The 25,707-nt window shown below is 39.1% G+C and overlaps 2 protein-coding genes across 9 annotated transcripts in view; one reads left to right on the top strand and one right to left on the bottom strand.

Moving 5' to 3' along the window:
- STRN3 (striatin 3) overlaps window positions 1–8,655 on the top strand; it is a 106,003-nt gene extending 97,348 nt beyond the window's left edge. For 6 of the 7 annotated variants that reach the window (XM_060619449.2, XM_060619443.2, XM_060619444.2 and 3 more), the window contains 2 exons: window positions 5,700–5,786; window positions 5,871–8,655. In XM_060619449.2, the coding sequence (XP_060475432.1) occupies window positions 5,700–5,786; window positions 5,871–6,040 (257 nt within the window). In that variant the 3' untranslated portion in view covers window positions 6,041–8,655. Of the gene's footprint in view, window positions 1–5,452; window positions 5,550–5,699; window positions 5,787–5,870 lie in introns of those variants that run through there. The other variant, XR_009606137.3, reaches the window with a different exon arrangement.
- A 1,692-nt stretch (window positions 8,656–10,347) lies between these two features.
- COCH (cochlin) lies at window positions 10,348–25,161 on the bottom strand. 2 transcript variants are annotated; one of them, XM_060619451.3, is made up of 12 exons: window positions 24,970–25,161; window positions 24,116–24,173; window positions 23,980–24,027; window positions 21,766–21,922; window positions 20,539–20,672; window positions 19,971–20,033; window positions 18,852–18,896; window positions 18,618–18,765; window positions 15,509–15,612; window positions 14,563–14,789; window positions 13,877–14,393; window positions 10,348–11,269 (listed from the first exon to the last, which is right to left on the bottom strand). In XM_060619451.3, exons 2-12 carry the CDS (start codon window positions 24,147–24,149, stop codon window positions 11,094–11,096), a joined length of 1,653 nt encoding a protein of 550 aa, XP_060475434.1. In that variant the 5' UTR covers window positions 24,150–24,173; window positions 24,970–25,161; the 3' UTR covers window positions 10,348–11,093. The 2 variants fall into 2 exon arrangements, with proteins under 2 accessions (XP_060475434.1, XP_060475433.1); XM_060619450.3 differs by lacking the exon at window positions 24,970–25,161 and adding an exon at window positions 24,520–24,638.
- Between the last annotated feature and the right edge of the window lie 546 nt (window positions 25,162–25,707).

Genomic DNA, 25,707 nt, shown 5'->3' with positions numbered 1-25,707 from the left:
GTGAGTTCGAGCCCCGTGTCGGGCTCTGTGCTGACAGCTCAGAGCCTGGAGCCTGTTTCAGATTCTGTGTCTCCCTCTTTCTGACCCTTCCCCGTTCATGCTCGGTCTCTATCTGTCTCAAAAATAAATAAACGTTAAAAAAAATTTTTTAAATAAAAATAAAAATTAAAAAAAAAAGAGAACATAGTTATAATTATTAATCTTTAGAGTCTAACAACAAATCCCTGTGTTAAAATAACACTCTAATGGACAGGTTCCTTTTAACTCAGTGGAACAAGTTGAGAAGAGAATGGATATTCACAATCTATATTGCACAGGAAAGAAGATTCATATTCATATGAAGGTTTTCAGTTTAACACCTTCTCAAATCATTTCTTTGAACATTTTTATGAAGCCTCAAGATCTACCTCTGCTGCAAGCACAGAGATAACTTCCTTTACTGTATTTATAAGAAGTTAAAAAAAATTTTTTAATGTTTATTTTTGAGAAAGGGAGACAGAACATGAGTAGAGGAGGGGCAGAGAGAGAGAGATACACAGGATTTGAAGCAGGCTCCAGGCTCTGAGCTATCAGCACAGAGCCTGACATGGGGCTCAATCCCACAAACTGTGAGATTATGACCTGAGCCGAAGTCAGTCACCTAACAGACTGAGCCACCCAGGTGCTCCTATAAAGAGATTTTTTGTAAATTACCTATTGAGGATTTATATTTGTAAGGGGAGGTTCAGGAATTTTAGTAGTGTATTAACAGCAAAACGTGATTCTCTAGAGCTATTTTATTGGCAGAAATCAAGAACGTAGTAATAAAATTTTATTTAATAACAAGGAGCCTATAGTTTTTCAGATCATTCACAAATTCTACCAATTTATTCTTTCTGTTAACTAGTCTGGTTACCTTATCTGTAATGTAAAGACAAAGCGATAGGCTCTTAACAATGAAAAAATTATTTCTAAATCCTGTCTCACTTAGGGACACCTGGGTGGCTCAGTCGGTTAAGCGTCCGACTTTCAGCTCATGTCATGATCTCATGGTCCATGAGTTCTAGCCCTGTGTCGGGCTCCATGCTGACAGCTCAGAGCCTGGAGCCTGCTTCAGATTCTGTGTCCCCCCGCCATGCCCCCCTCTCTCTGCTCCTCCCCCATTCACACTCTGTCTTGCTCTCTTTCAAAAATAAATAAATGTGAAAAAAAAATTTTAAATCCTGTCTCACTTCACACACAGGTAAACACTATACATAACAACATTGAGTTAAACTGTAAATTGTGTTCAGATATACTGTTTCCAAAGAAACTTTTCCCTGAAAAATGTTAATTCATTTAAATGTGACAAACTAAGGGCACCTGGGTGGTTCAGTCGATTAAGCATCCGACTTCAGCTCAGGTCATGATCTTGCGGTTTGTGGCTTCAAGCCCCACATTGGGCTTTCTGCTGTCAGCATGGAGCCTGCTTCAGATCCTCTGTTCTCCTCTCTCTCTTCCCCTTCCCTGTTTATGCTCTCTCTCTCTCAAAAATAAATAAAACATTAAAAAAACTTTATAAAAAATAAATGTGGGGCGCCTGGGTGGCTCAGTCAGTTAAGCGTCCAACTTCAGCTCAGGTCATGATCTCACAGTCTGTGAGTTCGAGCCCCACGTCGGGCTCTGTGCTGACAGCTCAGAGCCTGGAGCCTGCTTCGGATTCTGTGTCTCCCTCGGTCTCTGCCCCTCCCCTGCTCATGCTCTCTCTCTGTCTTAAAAATAAATAAAAACATTAAAAAAATAAAAAAAAGTAAATGTGACAAACTAGAATATTTCCATAACTGTTCTGATGTTGCCAATTAGTTAAGTTTCTAATAGAATATTATTCTGGCAAATGACTAATATATTTAATCGATTTTTTAATCTCAAACATTATAGAAATTGATACTATGAATGGATTCAATAAGTTCTTAGATTTTTAACAGCAAAAATATATTTAGCATTTTGTATTCCACACATACTAGCTATATGTTCTGTAAGGTGTGGTTTCTGCTCTCTGGGAGCTTATCATTGTTTGGGGAAATAGGATGTATGTGTGTGCTTGCACACATGCACGCACACGTGTGCACTCGTACATGCAGTAAGATGAACCATGCTAGATAAAGGAGTTTTCATAGTACTAGATAAAGGAGTTTTCATAGTATGGGTTTGGTCTTTGCCTTAAAGAAATGGTAAGGTTTTTTTGTTGTTGTTTTAAGGAAAGAAGGTAGTAAGAAATTCCAGATAAGGGCATATTTTGAGCAGAGTCAGCATGGTGGTAGAAACTTGGGCTAGAACAGAAGTTTCTTATAGGTAATGCCAAAAAGGTAAGTTTGGAGAAGAGAAACCCAATCAATGGAGGAGAACTTTTCAGAGCCAGGCTAAGAATGATGGATTTTTGTTTATACTATGCACTGTGAAAACCACTTAAAATATTTGAGTAGGGGTTTATAAAATTGGTTTAGAAAGATTATTTAAATTGCATTATCTGGTAGATCTTTGATTTTAAATAATTTCAGTTTCTACTATTCTAGAGAAATATTAAGGCTCGTGATTTTTAAAATTTGGTAGAGATATAAATTTGTGTTGCATATACTGTTCCTGAGAGATTTAGTTAGTGATAGTGAGTCTAGGAGAAGGTGTATACGTGAGTCATATGGAGGAGTTGGAAACAGAAGATACTGAATTTGTTGTGGACTCATTCATTCACAATTTATTGAGTGTCTGCCATATCCTTGGCATAGTTTTCATTGCTTGGTGAACAAAACAAAATGTCTGGTCCTCTTAGAATTTATACCCTAGTGTTATATTGCTTACTGCAAGTGAGACATTGTTCTATTAGATTTACATATATTAACATGTTTGTTCCTCTTATAACTAACTGTAAAGTAGATACATTATTATTGTCTCCATTTTAGGTTTGAAATAAAAGTCTTCAAAGAAGTTACATAATTTGTTCATTGTTACACAGCAGAGAGAAATTAAAGGGTTGGGATTCACACTCATTCAGTTTGCTTCCGCAGTCCACGTTTTTTTAATACCTATTTTTGTCCCCATTTCTTAGCGGCCCATGATATTGATTATCCAAGTCCAAGGGCTTAAGGTGCCAGGGAGGGGAGAATAGGTGACTGCATGTATCCTCTATTTGCCTCTGTTACAGAAGGAAAGAATTAATTTTGGTCAGCGAAGAGAGGTAGTAGCAGAGGCATGAGTCAAAAGTAAAATTGGTTAAATGTGAGAAGCTTTAAGTATATGTTGAGAAAGGAGGAATCCTAATTCTTTGGAGGTGTCACAAGTTTTGTGACTTCTGTGGTTACCAGTGGAAGCCAGCATTCAAATTGGTTTTGCATTCCACGTATTTGGGGAGAGGAAGGGTTGACTCTAAACTGACTCAGGTTTTCATAGTGAGGGTTAATTTAGTGCACCAGGAGGGTTAATTTAGTGCACCAGGAGATAAACTGGGAAGATTATAGTACCCTTAAAGAAATGGGTATTTCTGCTGTTTGGATGAAAGAATTCTTTGTATTTAAGACATGTTAAATTTAGGAGATACAGGATCATTCTCAGGAAAGAAGTTAGCACTAGATCTGTGAGTTAAGAGTGACCATCATAGATTTTACTTTTTCAGAGAAGCTAATCTTGCTTAACCCCTAATGATTTGAGAGTATTGTCCTGGAAGCCAACAATTTCATACTTGGTTTTTTTATAGGCATATTGAGAGGAATGGATTCTAGAACTGATAGATGAATTGTGTTGGACTAAGCAATTAAAGATAGTATGTTGAATGATTTTTCTGTAGTAGAGAAGAATCCCTAAAATTATTCTGTTAGTATTAGTGAAACACCAACAGATGTCGTTTGAAATGATGAGAGACTTAATTTTGTACTTAACTGGTGACATGCTTAGTATTGCCAGAAAGTGATAGGACTTTTTATGTTTTTCAGAGTAACTTTTTGCACGTTTGATTATGTTGTGGTTTTATATTCAGGCCAGTAGCTGTAGCAAATAACAAAAGTAGATATATTTCATATTCCAGTGTGGAATGTCATCAGAGGACCAGAAACCTGGCAAATGATTGTAACTAGAATTCTGGAGAAGGCCTCTCATTAGGAGCAGCTCAAGCATTTGAATAGTAAAGACTCATTGCTGAGTGAAAGGGGAGGAAATTTTTTTAAGTATCTGTATTTGCTATTTTATTCTCTTCTTGGATAAATGAATTTATGATGTTGCTTTCTGTCTATCCAAAAGCATATACTGCCAGTGTGGAGGCTAATTCCCCTGCCCCCAAAGTATTTATGCAACACAACTTTGTACTTGTAACTTTTTTTTTTTTAATTTTAACTTGCCATTGAATCCCGTTTTCTTCCAAATCTTCATTGAAGATACTCATTAAATCCCGTTTTCCAGAACAGTGTTTTTGTTACTATCTGGGGAAATCCAAATAATTTCTCTGATATACTCCCACCTCTCTCCCCTTTCTTGTTTCTAATGTACAAAATGATTAATATTTCAAAGGATAAATGAATTTGATAATAGTAGAATCTTTAGTTAGGAATATATCCCATAGTGATTTATTTATCAGGAACCCCATAAATGAAATACTCTTTACATTTCTTAATGAGAAAGATTCTTCCTGTTTTTAGTTTAATTCCGTTTACATGATCTTAAACCTTGGACGCAACCATACAGTCATTATGTTTTTCACTGTCTACCAGATACTGTCAGATTGTCACACAGATGCCTTTTTTAGGAGTAACTGGGAAAGTTCTGCCTTGGAATTAAAATTCTTTCAAAAAATTATTACAGGCATACCTCACAGATATTGTGGGTTCACACAACTGCGTTAAAGCCCATTTTGCAGTAAAGTGAGTCAAATGAATTTTTTCATTTCCCAGTGCATATAAAAGTCATGTTTATACCTTACTGTTATCTCTTAAGTGTGCAATAGTATTATATCTAAAAAACCAATGTACCTGCCTTAATGAAAGAAAACTTTATTGCAAAAAAATTGTTAACCATTGCTGAGCTTTCACTAGCTTGTAAGCACCAATCATAGATGACCGTAACAAATATATTAATAATGAAAACGTTTGCATGCAGTATTGCAAGAATTCCCAAACTGACACAGAGACACAAAGTGAACAATGTTATTGGAAAATGGCGCCAGTAGATTTGTTCAATACAGGGTTGTCACAGATCTTCATTTTGTAAAATCACTGCAGTATCTGTGAAGCATAGTAAAACTAGGTATGCCTGTATACTGGGTGAACCTTGAAAACCTTTAAATGACAGAAGGCACACACAAAAAGCCACATGTTACGTGTATGATTTCATTTGTATGAAGCATCGAGAATAGGCTAAATCATAGAAAAGGTAGATTAGTGGTAACCAGGGACTTGGGGGAAGGGGAGAAATAGGGAGTGACTACTTAATGGGTACGGGTTTCCTTTTGCAGTGATGAAAATGTTCTGAACTGGATAATGGTGATGGTTGCATATCATTGCGAATGCTCTAAAAGCCACTGAATGGTACCTTCCCAAATGGTTAAAATGGTAAATTTTATGTTATGTGTATTTTACCACAATAAAAATATATTGCTATAGTGATTGTCTATTTTATGTTGATGCTGTGTTATGGTTTCTGATCTCTCAAGTTGGTAACTATTTGTGAAAACTTTATCTTCTGTGTTATGTTTTATTTAGGTAAAATGATCCATTCTATGGTAGCACATTTGGATGCTGTTACAAGTCTAGCAGTAGATCCTAATGGAATCTATTTGATGTCTGGAAGTAAGTCTGAACTTACTATACTGCCACAAGCTTTATAAAAGAATCATTACCTAGTAACATACTTTATTTATTCTTTTATTACAGGCCATGACTGTTCTATTAGATTATGGAATTTGGACAGCAAGACATGTGTACAAGAAATAACAGCACATAGGAAGAAATTAGATGAATCAATTTATGATGTTGCTTTCCATCCATCAAAAGCATATATTGCCAGTGCAGGGGCTGATGCCCTTGCCAAAGTATTTGTGTGAATCAGCAAAAATCACATCATCAACAACAGATTTGCTTGGACAGAAAGAGGGTCTGCATCACTGCCATCAACAAGGTTACTGATATGACACTACATGTGATCTGCCTGGAGAAGGCTATTCGAGGCGGGCATAAATTGGTGGAAATCACATCTTAATGTCAGGCTCATTAATTTAATTGTAATTACTGTATTTCGTGGGACAAATAAAAAGGACTCCATTATTTGTGGCCTGTACTGGATATGAACTGAGCGTATGTCTGTTTTTTAGGTATCTTTAAGCCAATGTGGAGTCTGATCTTAAAAAGACTTTTATTTTGGACTCTGTGTGCTGCCTTAGGGTTAGGAATGTGGTGCTCTTGTTGGGGGAAAGTGAGCTCCAAGAGTAGCTTTTTTTCATCTCTTAGTGATTTTCTGTTTATCAGTTGAATGCCACAGATTCCCTTTTAAACTTATTTTGCTTTAAAAAAAAAAAAAGAAAATTTAACTTAAAATATTTTAGCATTAGTTGCACAAAATGTTTGGATAAAATTCTAGTTTTTATAAGTCTTTTTATATATTTAGCCTGTCACAACAGTGCTCAAGATTGTATTGAAGTTTTTCTGCATTATACAACCCTAAAACACAGAGATCTCACTGACCCGCTGCCGTGTAACCACACTTTTTCCTTCTTTTGCCTAATACAGCTCAGCTAAGTCCTTCCATAAAGATGCTAAATCACCTTCATCATCACATAATTGTCTTCATATAAACCAAGGACTATTAAGTGTATTAAAAATGAAACAGTGGGGTTTAGTACTCCAGATGAACTCTTTAAAAAAAAAATGAACTAATCTTGGCATCCTATCACTATGTGATATTTTGTACATCTTACTGTATTTACAAGTTTATTTATCAAGGATTATCCATCTTGCTAATAGCCTATTATTTATTTCACTTTTTGTTGGTCTTTATATCCTTTTATTAATGTGCTAAAGGAACCTGTATATCTATTTTGGAACTCTTTGAATAGTCTAAAATAGACTAAAAATGGAATATTTTATAGTTTAAGTTACAAACCAAGGTGATTTCCCCCAGATGCATATCTTGGTTTACCATGATTCCAAACAAAACTATCTTGTTTAAAAATATTTGGGGTAAAATTGTATTTGCATTACAAATAGGATACAAAAATAGTTGAATCAGGATACAGAAATCTGTGTTTGGACTAGTTATCCCATTTTATTTTTTCAGATGTGCTTAATTTTATGGTGTAACTAAAGATTTTGTTTGTGTAATGCATGATTAAGACAATAAAGTATTTTTTCTAGTCTTCCAAAAACTTTTCTGATCAGTTTGCGAGTTTTGATGAGTTTTGTAAGGTTTTTGTTTTACAAACTATGAATCAGCAAATTTTTAAGATTGTACCACATAGCAAACGTACAGCTGTTGAAAAATAATGTATATAAAATGCATATAATAAATATTAAATTGTGTACCTGTATGTTACTGTTGGCTACATTATTTTGTGTTGAATAATAAAGTGCAATACTTTACTCTCCATCATTAAACTAGGAAATGGAGATGATTTCTCAGTGAGTCCTTCATTTTTATGCTATTCTTTTAAACATGGTATTGCTTGAGACTCTACTAAGATTAGAACACTTAACAGTATTAATAACTTTCTAAGTACTTCACCCCATTTGGGAATTTAAAAAAATCTTCTACTGGTATAAGTTACATAGTTCACAACAGCGAAAGGAAAAGCAGAGATACGGTTTTTAATCATTTCCTTAGACATTCTCTGCCTTTATTGAATCTGGATTTCAGTTAATAGTATTGTCATTCCTATCTAGCCTGTTTCCACAAAAAAGTTCAGAAAATAACTGCATTACATTACTCATTAATTAAAAGTTGTCCCTATGAATAATATTAAGTGTTACTGTCTCAAAACTTCTTTCTTCAACAAGGTAATATCTTTTTTCTTGGAAGGAAATTGCAAATGCAGTTAGAAGGTAACATTAAAGGGCACTTGGATGGCTCAGCTGGTTAAGTGTCCAACTCTTGACTTCAGCTCAGGTCATGATCTCACACTTGGTGAGTTGAAACCCCTCATCAGGGTCTGCATTGACAGCACAGAGCCTGCTTGGGATTCTGTCTCCCTCTCTTTCTGCCTCTCCCCCACTTGCTGTCTCGCTCTCAAAATAAAAAATTAAAAAAATTTTTTTCTTAAGTTATATCCAAAAATTAGGGTGGCAAAATTCTATTTGGATGCCTACTCGGTAAAAGAAATTACATTGTGTTTATATTGTGAACTTTTGTCGTCTGCCATAATCCAAGTGTGCATTTTAGTCATTACTGCTGAAACACTAAAAATTTTCAGAAATATTCCTAAAGTTTTTTTTGTTTTGTTTTTGATTTTCTGAAGATTCAACTTAACCAATTAAGGGGGATTTTTTCTCGTTTTTGGAAATTATAATTTTTCCAAAGCTAATATGGTTTCCGGCAGCAATTCCAAACCAGTGCATTACTGTTTAACTGAAATGTGATTATCATCGTTGCAGTGCATAAACATTCACCTCTGGGTATGTATTGAAACGGAAATGAATAAAAATTAAAACATATGTTTACTTTTCTCTACTTTGGTCGTGTTTTTCTCTACGATATTAAACATTTGGAAGAGACTAAAGGATGCAAAAAGAAAGTCTTATTTTGTGTGTTTCCATTTGTGACTTCTGGGAAATTATTCATTTGACTATTAAATGGTGCTTTATAAAGCTTAATATTTTTATATACAAACTTTAGTATGTTGACTTTATCAATATTTAATCATATTCTGCCTTTTTCATGTTTTATTTTTGTGTACTTTTCTCACATTTCAAAGTAAGTTATCCACTAAAGACCAGCATCTCACTTAACACCTTTATTAAATGTTATAAATAGCATATTTGAAAAATAGGCATGCCTACTAAAGTGTGCTTTACACTTTACTGCTTTTACAAAATAATTGATAGTAACTTAATAAAGGGGTCATTTCTGCTCTTAATGCTCTTTAAGTCAGAATGTTAGTTTCCCTGGTTACCTCGGATGACTCAGAACTTTGTCCTTTATAAAAATAAAAGCGTTTTAAAGGGGTACTGAAGGGGTGCCTGGGTGGCTCCGTTAAACATCCAACTTTTGATCTCAGCTCAAGTCTTGATATCAGGGTCGTGAGTTCAAGTCCTGCATTGGGCTCTGCACTGGGCAGGAAGCCATAACTTTAAAAAAAAAAAAAAAAAAGACGATTGGAGGCTGGGTTTTCATTTAATTTTTCAAGGAGTGATACTCTCAGCCAAGAATTTGTGGTGTAAAAGTTTAAACCTATTTTATTTTATTTTATTTTATTTTATTTTTTTATTTTTGAGAGCGAGAGAGGCAGCATGAGTAGGGAAGGAACAAAGAGAGAGGGAGACACAGAATCTGAAGCAGGCTCCAGGCTTTGAGCTGTCAGCACAGCCTGATGTGGAGCTTGAACTCACAGACTGCAGGTCATGACCTGAGCCAAAGTTGGCCGCTTAACTGACTGAGCCACCCAGGTGCCCCTGTTTAATTAAATGAAAATTCTTGTTATGTGGATATATGTGGTATTTTATAGGAAAGGGTCAGTTTATTATCTTCCCATACTTTGTCAAATGTTTATGTAAAATTGTCCAAGGCAATTTCAGTTCTGCCTTGCCCATACATGCTGCTTTCATTGCTTTTATACACCTATAAAATCCCTGGACTCCAGAGATTTACTGGAGTATAAGTATTAATTCTAGACCATTTAACACCTATTTCAGGTCAACTTGTAAGTTGTTTCAGATAGGATCAGTGTGTTTGGGGAGGGAGCTAGGATGTACAGGTGGCTGAGGGGGAGGACAGGTTCTGTCTGTAGACAAGCGAGATGGGATGACAACACCTCTATCTGAAGGGAGAGCTCTATATTAAGGGCATTGTGATCATTTTTCTTAGGAACTTAACCTTACAAGTATGTTTAAGTAAAAATGTTAATTACAAAACATTTTTGTTGAACCAAGTAACTAAGAGCATCTCCTGCTGTTTAACTTGGTAGTGGCTGTGTATAATGCCTAAACAGTAGCCATTCAATAAACAATTGAATGAATAAATATAAAAATTTTAAGAAAATATTCAGGTTGGTCTTTCTACATAAAGTACTGAATGTAGGATTTTTTACCATGTCCCAGGGAGCGAGGACTTGGAATAATAAAAGTAAAGCAGCTTAGAATAATAGTCACTAACAGTTTTATTGCTTGGTCAAACTACAATAATTTTGCCTGCAGTTCCATTTTCAATAAGTGATTTTCCTTAAAGCCAAATGTTTACAGTGGTAAGTAAAAATTTACCAACATTTTTTTCAGTACATGGATGACTTTTAGAGTATAAGCCAAATATATCTATACACATATAAAATTAAGGATATAAATAGAAAAATATCAGACAATTCTATCTTATTCAGTGAGATAGTTCAGTTATGTTATTGTGAAAATGCACTACAAAAGAAGCTTGATACTTCATTCCCTTCCATTTCATTCATAATTAAAACTTTTTATTAAGTAATAACTCTTACTGGTTTTAAGACAACATCCATTATGGGAAAAATGACTTACACATGAACTGAGTTAAAGAACTATTTAAGTTTCATTCTCTTTATATATTTAATACAGAATGATGAGAGAAGGAATGTTGCTTTTGTTCTCAGTATCAGATTCTTTTATTGAGCTATGGAATTTATGTCTCTGTACATTTAATACGCATTTTAGAATTCTTAAGATTTGGATCCACAATATCTCCTGTTTCCAGAGTTTATAAGGGTCATGATTATGAAGCCTCAGCAGAGTGTTTAATAATTCTAAATTGTAATTAGAAGGTAGTAGCTTTAAATGAATGCTTATTTGCTTGAAACAGCTGTTGGCATTTTTAATATAATAGTTTTGTATCTGGTCCTAGTATGCTATATAGTATTTCAGTATTAGGAGAAAATGACTTATACATTACATCCTCTTATACTTTTTCTTTCAGTTGTCAAAACGTTACCATTATTGCTGGGATTCCAAGAAATCTCTACAAATGCCTCTGATGACGTCGGAAACAATTGGTTCTAATCCTGTGAACTCTCTTGTGAAGAAAGCATGTGACTCCTTTGGTTTAGAGGCCATGTCTTTCAGGTCATCCAAAGGTGCCCAAGCCACTCCAACAGAAAAGATGGTAATACCTACAATGAAAATATTTTTACATGCATTAGAACCAAGCTGCAGCTTATATAGAAAACCAGGTGTAATTATTTTTCATGATTCAGTTTACAGTTGGACAGGAAGCTCTATAATGTCTGAAGGATTAAATCTCCTTCACCAAATGGTTAGCTAGGTTTAAACAGTCATGAGAATGGCTAAACAGTTGGGCCCAAACCAAAAGTTTGTCATCAGTATAACTTACCACATTGGCAAATAAATCACATGATCACTGACAAAAAGTTATGTGATGACCTGATGGATAACTTCTTAAAGAAATAAATAACTATAACATACTTAGTGAAATGGTGAAAACTGCCTGAGATTGGCAGGAGAATGGTCTGCCTGCTATCATCACTCCAGTAATCATTAAGACTGGAGGCCTAGCCAGTATAACAGAGCACGAAAGAATGGCACAAAATCTGGGATACATAAATGGAAGTTTTCTAAGGCTCATGCATTGGAAATGGTGACTAGTCTTCTGAATAATGAGAACTTTGCAATTTTGATGTGTATGTTACATTGGCAAAATGACCAGTAGTCAGAAATTGTCAGTGTTAGGCGCTTGGGTGGCTCAGTTGGTTAAGTTTCCAGCCCTTGGTTTCGGCTCAGGTCATGATCTCACAGTTGTGGGATTGACCCCCGCCCCATGCCTCTGCCCCTTCCCCGCTCCGCTGTTAGCGTTGGATGCTTTGGGATATCCTCCCTCCCTCCTACCTCCTGCTCAGGTGTGCACTCGTGTGCCCACACGCTCTCTAAAACTATACTGAAAACGTAAAAAAAGAAATGGTCAGTGTCTAACCCCAAAGCAAAAATCTGGTGAAAAAAACAGCCAAAGAGAAAAGGGTCTGTGCAGCTGGAATAATTTCTTCTAATTACACATTGAGGCATAACCTCTACATTCCTTTGCACCAGTAGACAGCTTGTATTCCAACTACATTTTGGTTAAGGTGATAACTACACCAGTTTGATTTACCTCAATCCAACTGCAGTAGTTGTTTAGCACATTCTTAGTGTATCCTACCATCTTTGTTTTGAGTGAAATTTCCTATGTTTGGAGAGCTTCTGAAGTCACTTCTAGGACTTCATCCCCATTCTAATGGTATTCAGTGCTCAAAATTGTAAATACTTGAGATGTAAATAAAGCAGGTTTAGATTATGTAAAAGCTCCTTGAAACAATTTCTGATTTATTACCCCACTCAATACTCCCATCTCCTCCCCTGGCAAAAGAAAACAAGTAAAAAGTTTCCCCCCTCAGTTTTCCTCACTTGTAGACTGACTGAAGCCCAGATTGTAATTATATATTGGGTCAGAGCTAAACAATTAAAAAAGTTACGACCTAGCCTTGAAAACCTACCTGTATTCCGGCTTTTGTTAACTTGCACTTCACAATCTCTAAAGGATAATTTTCATGAAAATGGTGTGGCATAACCTCCTGAAGCTCAGCTAATTACATTGGGGAAATATATTTGATTTAATCTAGTTCAGTTAATTTAGCCTGAACCCCGTTAACCACAAATTAGTTCAGTAAGATACGTTTTTAAGAAGGATGACAGCAAACAGGTCTTCGATTTAGGTTAGCTACTGATGGATAAAATAAGCTAGATGTATATAAATAAGCCAACATATAGCTTAAGTTGCACGGATGGGTTCTCTACCCTACTAAACAGCATTTCATCAATATAAAAGTATATAACAGTGGCTAATAAATGTGTAAGAGGGAAAAAGTTAAGTCATGAGGAATTAAATAGGGAAAAGTGTGGAAAAGTATACAAAAATGCAAGGCCGCTAATTCCCCTCTCCCAAGTTAGCGTTTTTTTTGTTTTTGTTTTTTTTATTAAGTATTATTGGACCACAATCACTCAGTTTTATCCCAGGAAAGGGAACGTCAGCTTTTTGTTGCCCTATTTGATCTCAGCAACACATTATGCTAATGTTTTCAGGAATGAGTCGCCTTTGCCAAAAGTAATATTAAGGTTGGGGTAAGGGAGAAAGAAGACCTTTTTATACTGTTTTATAACATCAGAGTGTGTTTTTATTATCTTAAAAAAAAAAAGACTAAGAATCTAAAAAGGAAGTTTAGATGGAATAGAATTAAAGTCTACTGGAGACTCTAACATCTTAGAAAACTCATGCCAGACTCAAAACTACTTTTTAAAAAAGGATAAATTATCAAATAGGTTCATGGTAAATTATGATAAATTGTGATTGGGTGGGGGGATATATTCCAAGTTTGGGCCCAACATAAGCACCTGTAACATGCTTCCTTGACACATGACATGGTTCTCATGGCACTTCTCCTGACAATACAGTGGTGAGGAGTGTGGACTCAGCCAGAATGCCTGGGTTTGAATACTGGCCTCACCACTTGCTAGCTATGTGGTCTTGAGGAAATTTGTTGCCTTATCTGTAGAATGACATTCATAGGACTGGTTTGACACTTAAGTCAGTTAATATTGAGTAAAGCTCTTAGAACAATGATTGCCATTACATAGGTGTTTGTTCAATAAAATAAATGCTTACATTTATATTTACAAAACTCACTGAACCCCTCCTCAGTTCCCTACCCAGACAAAGGACAAGAACTTACCTGCATCGTGTGCAGCAGCAGCAGGGCCTCGAACATCGTCATAGGACTGCCCGTCTGTGACAATTACCAGGAAGTTCTTGTTGGGGCTATCCCTCACAGGACCAAACACGTTTCTAACAGTGAAGGAAATGGCATCACCTGTAGCTGTTCCACCACTCATGTAGCGAATGTTTCTGATAACAGCTAGGACATTCTCTTTGGTGCTGTAATCAGTGAAAGTGAATTCTGTGCGCTGATCATAGGTGAACTGCACAGCAGCAATCTTGGCACCAATGTCTGAGATTTCAAAAGTCTTGGCTATGTTGGAAACAAACTCAAGCATGAGGCGAAAATTACTGTCTCCAACACTGCTGGAACCATCAATTAGAAAGGCAATGTTCACTGAGTTATAGCAGGTCTTGCTGCACATCATTTGCTCATGAGTGCAGAGCTTCTGTACCAGAGGCTTTACATATTTCGTGGTGCCAAACCAGTTGGGCATGTGGTAAGAGAAGAAGCCATTGTTCCGACAGACAGCCTAATGGGGGAGACATAAACGGAATCAAAAAGTGTGTCTTCTTAAAAATGATAAAAACATTAAATCTTGAACGTTCAGAGTTAATCCAGATAAGGGCCAGTCAGCACTATGCCTGAAGGTCCAAAAACTGAGTAACTACCCTAACAGAAAAGACCCCTCACCTCCTTACCTTGTCAACAAATGCAACATCCTGAACCATCCCCAGTTCTTCAGGGATAGGCTTGGCCACAGAAACTATAAATACATTCACACCAAACTCTCTGGCCACAATGCCTGCTTCCTCAATGTCATCAGAAGGCCAGCCATCAATAAATACCACCACCACTTTGGGGATCCCTCTTCTTACTCCAGCGTCTGCTGTGAAGAATTTCTGGGCGGTATGCTTCAAGGCTTTTCCTAGATTTGAAGAAGAAGCAAGCTGGAGCAGCACCGCTGCTCAAATGACATTCCTATTTCCCTGTACCAACTTGATGACACCAAAAGTTTAAGAATTTAACTTACATAGAACTTGGTTCTATAATAGACGCATCAGATGCAAAAGTTTAATTATCCATCAGATCTATTTTTTTTTTTTTGTCTTCACAACCCACATTACTTCCCCCATCACCTCCCAGAAGCCTCATTTTTCCTTACCTTACATCAATCATCAGAAACACAACTGACTCCCACCTCTGTACTTTTGCTATCTAGCCCCTTAGTGACTGATTACCTCTAAAGACTTAGAACAAGAAATGTCCCTTCAGAGGGTCTATAGTGCTAAGCTAGTTCTTTCTGCCACATCTGCATTTGTTAAACAAGTCTGTTGATCTTTGCTTCTTTTTAACTTGCTGAACATGTACTTCTCTAAAGTGGCATCTGTTCTATCCAATATAAGGATTATAAATCACGATACTTTTTTGGCTTGTTTTAAACAAGCAATATTAATTAACCATTTGGCATATTTTTCATTATAAATTGAGTATCTTAGATGATCAAGTACAAACCTAGCCAAGATTTCAGTGTCAAGAGGAAGAGTTTCACATCTGCTTAAATAAAATAGCCTAATACTGTTTTACATGTCTGACTGCTTCATAACCCTCTCCTGTGTTACATTCCAGGTGCCAAAGTCTACTTACCTGTATTAGAATTACCCCCTCTGAAACCTACTTCCTTTATGGCAAACAAAACATCTTTGGCTGATGTAAAGTTTTTCAAATAAAATTCTATTTTGGGATGTTCACTAAGTGGAAAAATAGGAAAAAAATGTTATCTAGAGAGAACTGGAAAGGCAAAACAAGCAACATTATATAACTTTAAAAAAAGTAAATTGGCCAATGCCTAAGTTTCTTAATCCCATAGTGTACAGTCAACTAAAGTATTGCATCCTTACTTAAATTTCAAGGCATCTTGCAGAAATGTAACAAAAACAATTGCTACCTTGAGGGTTTATCTGGGTAATATGCTAAATACGTATTACATGTATCATCTCATTTCATCCTAACTCTACACAGTGTAAACTACTATCCCTACTATGTAAGTGAAGAAACTGAGGCTCACAGCATTTTGGTAGGTTGCCAAACAAAACACTGCTGCACTTTAAATTCAGGTTTGTCTGGCTCCAGAACACCTGAAACCAGGTTTAGCTGAAGGCACTGGGCTTAATGGAAATCTGCAGAGTAGGGCACCAGAGTAGTGGAAGGTGACTGGGTGTGAGGTCTCCAGTGGGAGACCATGGAAGCACTCAACAGTGTGGGTCTATTAACTCAGGCTTCTGGTTAGAAGAGGCAATTTCAAGGACACCGAGGCCAACGTTTTAAAAATGAGAAGATAACAAGAAAATGTATCAAGTAGTATAATTTTGGATTTGTGTTATAAAAAATGATATTGACATACGCTGATCTTAAAATTATGTATATTGTAATATTTGGGACTTTCCATATTTAATAGTAAAAGGATTTCAACTCACTTTTATCTCTACGTTTATTAGAGACCATGTAGAGTAAAACAGTTACACAACCATTTGTGTTGGTTTTTAGATAAGTCAGTATTTCATAAGTGCAAAATTTTAAGATCTTAGTATTATCAATTGCCATTAAGTCAAGATTTTTGAGGTAAAAGTATAGCACTGACTGTACTTCTGCATATCTTTCTGTATATCTGGTGAAATGTTGGGCCACAAAATCAGATATTATGGGTAGATAACCTTTTCACATTAACGGTCACTTTGAACTATCCCAATTGTGATTTATGAGATTTATTCTTAATTTTGCATCCTTAATGTTACATTGTTATTCTGCTTAAATATAAACTCTTTATATAGTTTATTCTGAGGCTCTTCCTAAAATAGGAAAACTATAGGGGTGCCTGGGTGGCTCAGTCAGTTAAGCGTCCATCTTCAGCTCAGGTCATGATCTCACAATCCGTGAGTTTGAACCCTGTGTCGGTCTCTGTGCTGTCAGTTCAGAGCCTGGAGCTTGATTTGGATTCCGTGTCTCCCTCTCTCTCTGCCCCTCCCCCACTCACACTCTGTCTCTATCAAAAAATGAATAAACGTTAAAAAAAATTTTTTTAATCGGTAAACTATAAGTCTCAAAGTTTATAGAGAAGCTAGTCTTATTTGATTCTACGAGATAGTGTAGCTTTCATCTTGAAAAAGAATTGGATACAAATAGCAAAGAAAAAAATGTAAGAAGAAAAGTACTGAGTGGAATTTGTCCCCCGCCCCCCCAGGATGTTAAAATGTACAATAAAGCTACAATTATCAGAGCATTGTAGAAAAGATGTAAGAATTGGCTTATAGATCAAGGAAACTGACTTGCTTAACTTGCATATAAAATTGGCATTACAAATCAATGAAATAAACTCATCTGTTTTAAAGATATGGGACAAATAAATTATGTAGAAAACCAAAAAATTCTCATACCAAATTCTCATACCAAAAAAATTCTATTTAAATTAAGAACCAGTTGTAAAACGTAACGTAAGAACAAATGAAATAGAAATTAGTAGGTGTAGTACTGGTGACAGCAATTTAAACTGGGTCAACTTTCTAGAAAGCAATTGAACTTTGTATCCGAAACCTTAAAAATGTCAGAACCTTTTGACCCAATCTCACTTTTAGAAATCTAGTCTAATGAACTAATCAAAGATGGCACAAGGGTGACATAAGGATGTTAATCACAATGTAATGTCCGATGGTGAAAAAAATGGAAGAATAGTTAAACAGTCATGCAAAGGAACATTCTAAAACATCATCGATTTAGAGCATTTGTGGTGTAAAATGCTCAAAATACAAAGGGATGAAAAACAGGACATAAAACATTTTTATAGTTTGAGCTTTTGAAAAAGAAACACATTATGCAGAAAGGGGTGAAGGATGGAAAAAGTGGTGGAAGGGGAATGGGAGATACAGGCTTCCAGTTATGAAATGAGTAAGTCAAGAGAATAAAAGATACAGCATAAGGAATATCGTCAATGGCATTGTAACAGCATCTTATGGTGACAGATGGGAGCTACACTTGCAGGGAACATGGCATAATCCACAATGTTGAATCACTATGTCGTACACCTGAAACTAATGTAACATTGTGTGTCAACCATACTTCAATTACACACACACACACACACACACACACACACACAGACATGTACATGTACAAGCAAGTATTTTCTTAAAATACTGAAAGGGTATCAAACATTTTATAGTGATTATCTCGGGAGAGCATATTTGGGAAATTTGTTTTTCTTGTGCTTTATATGTTTTTCAAGCTATCTATAGTGAGCATATTATTTTCCTAAAAGCCATCAATATTATTTTTAAATGAATAAAATTAAAAAGATCGAGCTTCAGATCTGCACTCATGGAACTACGGGAAATGTTTAAAAGAATAATGACAGAATAGGGAAGAGAAACAGACCTATAATTTCTTCCTTCAGCAAAGAAGAACCAGGAATTGAGCAGAGTATATGTACAGAGGTAATTTGTACAGAGGTAATTTTGTTGTATGAACAACAAAACCTTTTTAGTCTACCTTCTGGTCATCAAATTCTCTAAATCTTTTTATTCCAAAAAGGAAGCACTTAGACCTACCCTGTCTGCTTAGGCAGTTTTACATCCTATATTTACAGTTCAGGGATTCAGACTATCCACAACTCTATGTGTTTATACTGTACTGAAATACATGTATCCACTAAAACGGCTGATCTTTTATCATCAAGTCTCTTTCCATTTTAACAAGTTGGTACCTGGCTTGAACAAGGCCCACGTGTGGTCCTTCTGTTCCAATTCCCAACATTAGAGCCACTTTGCCAACAAAATTCTTCTGTAGATTAAATCGGCGCTGCCCAATATTAAAACTTCCATCAATCAGAAATGCAATGTCTGCTTTACAGTCTGTGAAAACCCAAACATGTCTCTCCGTTAGCAGTTTCAAAGGGAGGGAGAATGTTATTTTCCCAAACGGATATGTGGACTCTTACCTTTATTGCCAGTTTTCTTTTCAGGTGTTTTCTTTAGTCGTTTACCTGAAACAAAGGAAGCAGTGGCATTAATAGGAAGACAGTTTCATAGCAAGAAGCCCACATGGGGAAAAGCTTGTGACAAGGAGTGCCATTCTTAAAAACACTTGTTTTGTAAAAAAAATTAATTTGTTCACAGCTTTTTGGACTGGGGAAGAAATGCCCCAACAAAGAAGTCAGGACTATTGTAAGCCTTGCCCCCAATTCAGGACTTGATATCTCAAACCCACAATTGAGGCAGGACCAGAAATGCCAAGAGTTAGATTCTAATGTTCTTAATTTCTTTGACTTTAAAACTGCCACAATCTTAGGAAAGGAGATTCCTGGCCTTTGTTAAAATGGACACACATTGAATTCCTTTTATTCATATGACAAATGGAGCTATGAAGTCACTTTGTCCAGTTTCTAGGCATGGTTTATTATATCAGAAAGAAATAGTAGGACTTCAAGAGAATGTTTGGTAGCAGAGTTTATAATTGAAAATAGAAGGATAGGAATTTGAAATATAAAATGTTTCCTTATATAATGCACTAGTAAACTTAAGATATTTGTTTTGTGTTTCTTATTTTTTTTTAATTTTTGAGATAGGGCATGAGCAGGAGAGAGGGGCAGAGGGAGAGACAGAATCTTAAGCAAGGTCAATGCTTGGTGCAGAGCTTGACACAAGGCTCGATCCTATAACCCCAGGATCATGACCTGACCTGAAATCAAGAGTCGGATGCTCAACTAACAGAGCTACCTAGGTGCCCTGGTTTTGTGTTTAACATCACTTTTTATTTTTTATTTGTTTATTTTTAACTTACTTATTTTTGAGAGAGAGAGAGCAAGCAGGGGAGGAGCAGAGAGAAAGGGACAGAGAGGACTTCCAAAAAGGCTCCACACTGTCAGTGCAGAGCCCCATGCAGGGCTCGAACCCACAAACTGTGAGATCATGACTTGAGCTGAAACCAAGAGCTGGATGCTTAACTAAGCCACGCAGGTGCCCCAACGTCAATTACTTTTTAAAGGAAAGCTATCAACAACACATTTATTTTTAACTTCTAAATGTTGTGCCAGGCTACTAGGAGATAGCTTCCATACCTGTTGATGGACGTGCTGTGGACACTGCTTGTCCTGTGGCCTCCTGGGTACCACTTTTACCTTCTGTTAAAATAAAGAGAAGACTATTTTTTCCTCTTCCTTCTTTACCATCAAAATATAATGAATCTAACTTAGGTGTCTATGGGATGATAAATGTAATCAAGTAATGCCAACTGCATGAGTAATTGCTTCATGTGAGTTTCAAAGACCAAAATGAATTCTTATCTATTAAATTGTATTTTAAAAGGATCACCAAAAATGAATTCACATTCATTTTCATTCACTAGTTTTTTGATTTAGTGTTGCTTGTAAGTGTCAGGGCATTCTGATCACAAGTTTCTATTGCAACCTTCTAACAGAAAGATTATCCTTCCTCCATTCAGCCAAGTTTGGCCTGAGTGGGCTTTGCTTGTCCAGGTCACTGATTCTAACCCATAGTTGACTCTTTCAAGTCTTAATCACAGGCTTTTCTATCAAAGTCAAAGACGTTGGGCTAAGAACAGCAGAAAACTTTTTTGAGGGTCAGGCAATATTTACACAAAGGTAAAATCAATGTAATTGTACCTACTTGTCACTGTGAAAGAAGCAGACCATCTGGAAAGTGTTTGAGACTGAATGCCATTGGCAACTACTGAGGAATAGTTTTCTCGACCTGGTAGGCTATATATTCGCACAGGTCCCCCTGAGTTGCTGATTACTCCCCTGCAACACAGAAAAACAGCCGATATTCTACCCACACTTTTCCAGGGGTATCCGACTGACTTATAGTGCCATGTTACATCTATTGTTCTGATAATCAAGAAAATAGTTTATCAGGGAAGACATCTAAGGATGCTGTTGGCCTTTTTAAAAACGTGCTAACATAGGTACAACATCTGCCTGGGAAAAAATGGTTTTATGCTGTCAAACTTCTTAAATGTTGATAGGAACATACCTATAAGATCCCATTCCCTGCAGCTCGGAGATTCAGGGTTAAGAGCACCAAATAATTTTCTTAGTTTTCTAAGGTACTTTAACTACATGTCTTTGGACAACACACACACACACACACACACACACACACACACACACACACACAAAGTCTTGTAGGATAGCAGAATGGGTGATGAATACGGGATCTGGAAGCAGACCTGGCCTTTCATTTCCAGCTCTGGCACTTGCCTAACAATGATGACCGTGGGCAAGATCCTTGGCAACTGAGTAGTTTCTTCATCTATAAAATGGAATAAAATTGTACCCACCCTATACAATTCTCAAGTTCTCATGGAAGTTAAAACTATGTCTGGCACACAGTAAAAACTCACTAATATATTACATGATTAGGAATGTTCTAAAATCACAGGAATCTAGCTGCCAAGAAATAATACAATTTGTCTTTAGTCAGAAAGCTTACTTTGTGTAGCTGGTGCTTCATGGATATCCGGGAAAACCTTAAAAATGTATCTATCAGGGCGCCTGGGTGGCTCAGTCGGTTAAGCGGCCGACTTCGGCCCAGGTCATGATCTTGCGGTCCGTGAGTTCGAGCCCCGCGTCGGGCTCTGGGCTGACAGCTCAGAGCCTGGAGCCTGTTTTAGATTCTGTGTCTCCCTCTCTCTGACCCTCCCCCGTTCATGCTCTGTCTCTCTCTGTCTCAAAAATAAATAAACGTTAAAAAAAAAAAGTTTAAAAAAAATGTATCTATCTTCTATGGCCAAAATTGGCACCAAAAGAAAGAAGATAGTGGGTCCATGTGGCTAAAGAGGGAAAGGAAATCATCACACTTGGATTTCTCTCCCCTTGGCATGTTTCAGCTTACCTGTGGATAGCTGCACCACATATGCTTGATACAGATGCATACACTATGTTCCCAAATACGGAGAATTCCTCAAGAGAGCAGCCCCCTGGGCAGAGGACATCTGCTTTCTCTTTCCTGATGTCCAGGCCTCGGGTAAAGCATGTGATAGCAATGGGAACTGAAGAGAAAGAAGGGAATGTAGTGACCATTCTTGGGACTTTGAGGGGGATGGGGAGGTGGAAACTAGGGTCTGAGGTTGAAGGTTTACCTCCCTAAATTCTACACTTCTTAAGAATATTAACATATGTACCACACCATTCCAGATTTTAGCTAGCCAAAACCCAGCTTTCCAATATAATCTAGTCCTCAACCACTCCAAAGCCTAATGGGAGAATTTTCTCAGTTCTTATGAGCTTGGGAATATATAACTGGGAATATATCAGAACTGGAAAATGACATTAGTCAGTCACCATTTATTAGTTCATTCTAGAAACGTAAAAACCTCACAGTGATAACTGTGGACACAGTTGCCGGAGCTAACAATATTATATCTGGGCCAAGCCTATGAGGAATATCTTCATAGACACATGCACAAACCTCTTCAAGTCTCATCCTTTGCTTTGGAAGTCCATTTACACTAGTTTTCCTCCAACTGCAGTGTCTTAAAATTATCTCTTAAGTAGGCCAGTAAAAAGATGTTTCACTTTACAAAATGTCATTTAGCTCAATCGTTCATTTTACAGATGCAGAAATTAAAGCCATGGGGTTAATTTGCTCTAGGTCACACAGCTCAACTTCTGCAGAATCAGGGAAGGGAATCAGAATCAGGGAATCAGGGAAGTTAGTCCCTTTGGAATGAAGCATTTTTATCTGAACTGAACCTGCTTATTTCTGGTCAAAATCTGCCCAGAGAGATCTATCAGACAGTGAATGCATTTTTAGAAAACAGTGTCAATACTCTCAAGTTTTACACAGCCAACCCAACTAATAAGGAACTGAAGTTTGTACTAAAAAAGATGTTAGGTAGACACAAGTTATTGGCAACATGTAACAAGATAATATAATACCACATGTTAACTCATCAATTTACTATAAATTTTAAGTTGAGAATAATGTTATTAAATACTCCTTTCCAAACACAAGAATATTGTGATTACCCAAACCTTTTTGAAACAGATGTTAATAAAAAACCAAAAATGCACCTTTTCCCCAAGACAGTAATACTATCTGGTCATACTGCCCCTTTGAGTAGCCTGCCTCTAACAATGACCCTCTTCCCAAAGCTCTCTGTGCTGAGCTGCACCCTGGACTATACATGTCCATGGAAGGGAAGGCAGGATGCCAGGTACAATCCTGACTCCTTAGCTGTGCAACACTAAAGATCGCGGTGCAAGTTAAAATCCTTACCAAAAACAATAGCCTCAAACCTATGCGCCCCCTACCTGTTATCAAACAGCCTGAATCCTTCCTACCACTTTTGGTGTCATCAGAGGCTGTGCCTTTAGCTGCCAATGCTGACTTGAGTAAGGGAGGGAGTGAGTGAGTGAGTGAGTGAGTGAGTGTGTCTGACCCTGATTCCTCCTTTCAGGAAAACAAAGGATAGATTTTGTAAAAAGAGTTTGCCTTTTATATTGTAGAAAACACACACACCCGTACTCGGACTTACACATGTGGAACAAACTGTTTTTTAGACTCTCTCCAATATGAAATGGGTCTATAAATAGAGGTTATTCCTAGAAACCAGGGGTTCAAGCAAGGTGGGACATAGCATTTCTCTGTCCCTGTCAGCTCTCGCAGTCTTTAGTCGGGTCTGGGAGGTTTATCCCTGGCCTCAAACGCCGTGGACAACCCGGGACTAGTGTGCCCCTTGGTGGGACTCAACGAATACTCCCCCGCCTTGACCTTTGATGCCGAGGATCGCGTCGCCAGGTGCCTCCCGCGATGTGGCGAGTGGATTCCGGGAGGCTTCGTTCTCCGCGCCTTGGGGAAGAACGTCCCCATCGGATACCAGGGGCCCCCTCGCGCGGGAGAAATGAGTAAGCCCGCGTAGACAGGCTGTGGGAATGGCTGTGGGAACGGGTGCGCCAGACAGCCGCTCCAACCTTGGCGCCGTGAACCTTCCCTAGGGCCACAGTCCAGGGACTCGGTCTGGGCGCGCTTCTACCCGCCGGCCCCCAGCCCCTCCCACCGCCTGGACCGAGCCCTGCTTCCCTGACCCGTGAACACGTAACTCACCGGCTCCCTCGCTGCCCGCAGGTTCCGGCAGCAGCAGCAGACAGACACCTGCGAAGAGAACACAGCGCGAGGGCTCACCCCAGCCTCCACCCCGCTTGGTGCGAGGGGAAGGGGCCGGGGAGGAGCGCGTACCCACCGAGGCAGAGAACGGGGATCCAGGCTGCAGACATGGTGGTCGAGGGGGCTGCTCGGTCCTGGGAGAGAGGGAAAATGCAAGGGAGGCTCTCGGGAAGGGAGACCCTTACGTCCCCACCACACTGGGCCGGGCCTCCCGTTAGAGATCCCGCACCCCTCGGAAACCCAGGGGTGGCGGAGGGGAGGGAGGAGACCTAAGAGGCCGCTGCCCCCGAGCTAGCGCTCTATCTGCAGGCGATGTTCTGGCTGCAAATCGAGCCAAACCCAGCATCGATGTGCAACCTCGGCCCGGAGGAGGCGGTGCGATATCAAGACAGAAAGAAGCTGGGCGCGACAAAGGAGAGACTCAGACAAGCAGGTGGCAGGGACCCGCACGCCCGCCGCCGGACGCCTGGGGCTCCGCACCTGAGTCGGATCCGCCCGGCTGCGCCTGAGTGCGGAAAGCGCGGCTCCCGCCGCCGCTATAAAGGGCGGGCCGCGCGCATGAGCACTGTGCGGGGGGCGCGTGGGGAGGGGGCTGGGAGCCGGTGCCCCGGGGCCGGGCGGCGGCCGGCCAGCTCCGCCCTCACCCCCTGCCGGTACCCGGGGGAGGCCCGCGCCCAGGCGCCTCCCCCCGCGGCGCGGACCTTGGCCACCCGGACGCCGCGTCCGTCCCTAGGGGAGGCGCGAAGGCCCGCGGCAGAGTCCCGGAGACCCCGCGGGACCCGGCGTTAGGGGTGTGGGAACGCGTGTAGGACAGGGGTGGGACCCGCGCCTGGGGACACGCGCGGTGAGCCCGGGGTCCCCGGCGCCGGCCGCCCCGGCTGGACTGCGCTCCGGGCAGGGAAGCTGCCCGACGTGCGGGGCCGGCCTCACCCGGGCTGGGGAGGGACGGTCCCCCACTCGCGGTTCCCGACAGCGGAGCTGCGGCCCTCGCGGTGAACCCCGGCTCTGCTTTGGCCCAGGCGGCTGAGGTGACCCAGGGCCGCCGCCCGCCCAGGCCTTGCGCCCCCAGAGAGCTACCAGGTCCACGCGGCCTCGGAACCAAACTTTCCAACTTCGTGCTCGCGTGGAAACGGAATTCCTACTTCTAAAGCAAACGCAACCTAGGTTTGGCAAACGCGTCCCTCGTATTTTTAGAAACCCTGTCAACTGATTGGTTATTCTTTCGACCATAGGGATCCAGCAGCCTTCCGACTTGGTTTCTGCTGGAATCGGATTTTCCCCAGCGGGCTCCATTCACTGTAATGCGCAAGGCCACGCTTCGGAGGTGGCCCGGGCCCCTCATTGTATTTGCCTTTTCTTCCTTTCTGGGTCAGGAAGGAATTATGCTTGATTGCCTCTCCCAGTTCCCAGACCTGGTGTCTGTAGTGATTGCACAGAACCTCAGATTTGGTAATGTGTCCTCTCTCATCCTGGTAATTTTTAACAGGTGGAAGTGGGAAAAAGCAGAATTGACAGGCAGTGTGACCTCCGTGGCAGTGACCTCCACAGCAGCCTAGGAACCATCTCCAGACCCAGGAGAGGTGGCAGGGTATCGTTTTTTCAAATAGTTTTATTTAGTCCAAAGTATAAGCAATAATTTGTATGCCATAAAACCCATCCCTTTTATGT

The sequence above is a fragment of the Panthera onca genome, chromosome B3 (genome assembly GCF_046562875.1).
Source record: "Panthera onca isolate mPanOnc1 chromosome B3, mPanOnc1 haplotype 2, whole genome shotgun sequence".
NCBI classification, from domain to species: domain Eukaryota; kingdom Metazoa; phylum Chordata; class Mammalia; order Carnivora; family Felidae; genus Panthera; species Panthera onca.
This window is presented reverse-complemented; position numbering and strand designations above follow the sequence as displayed.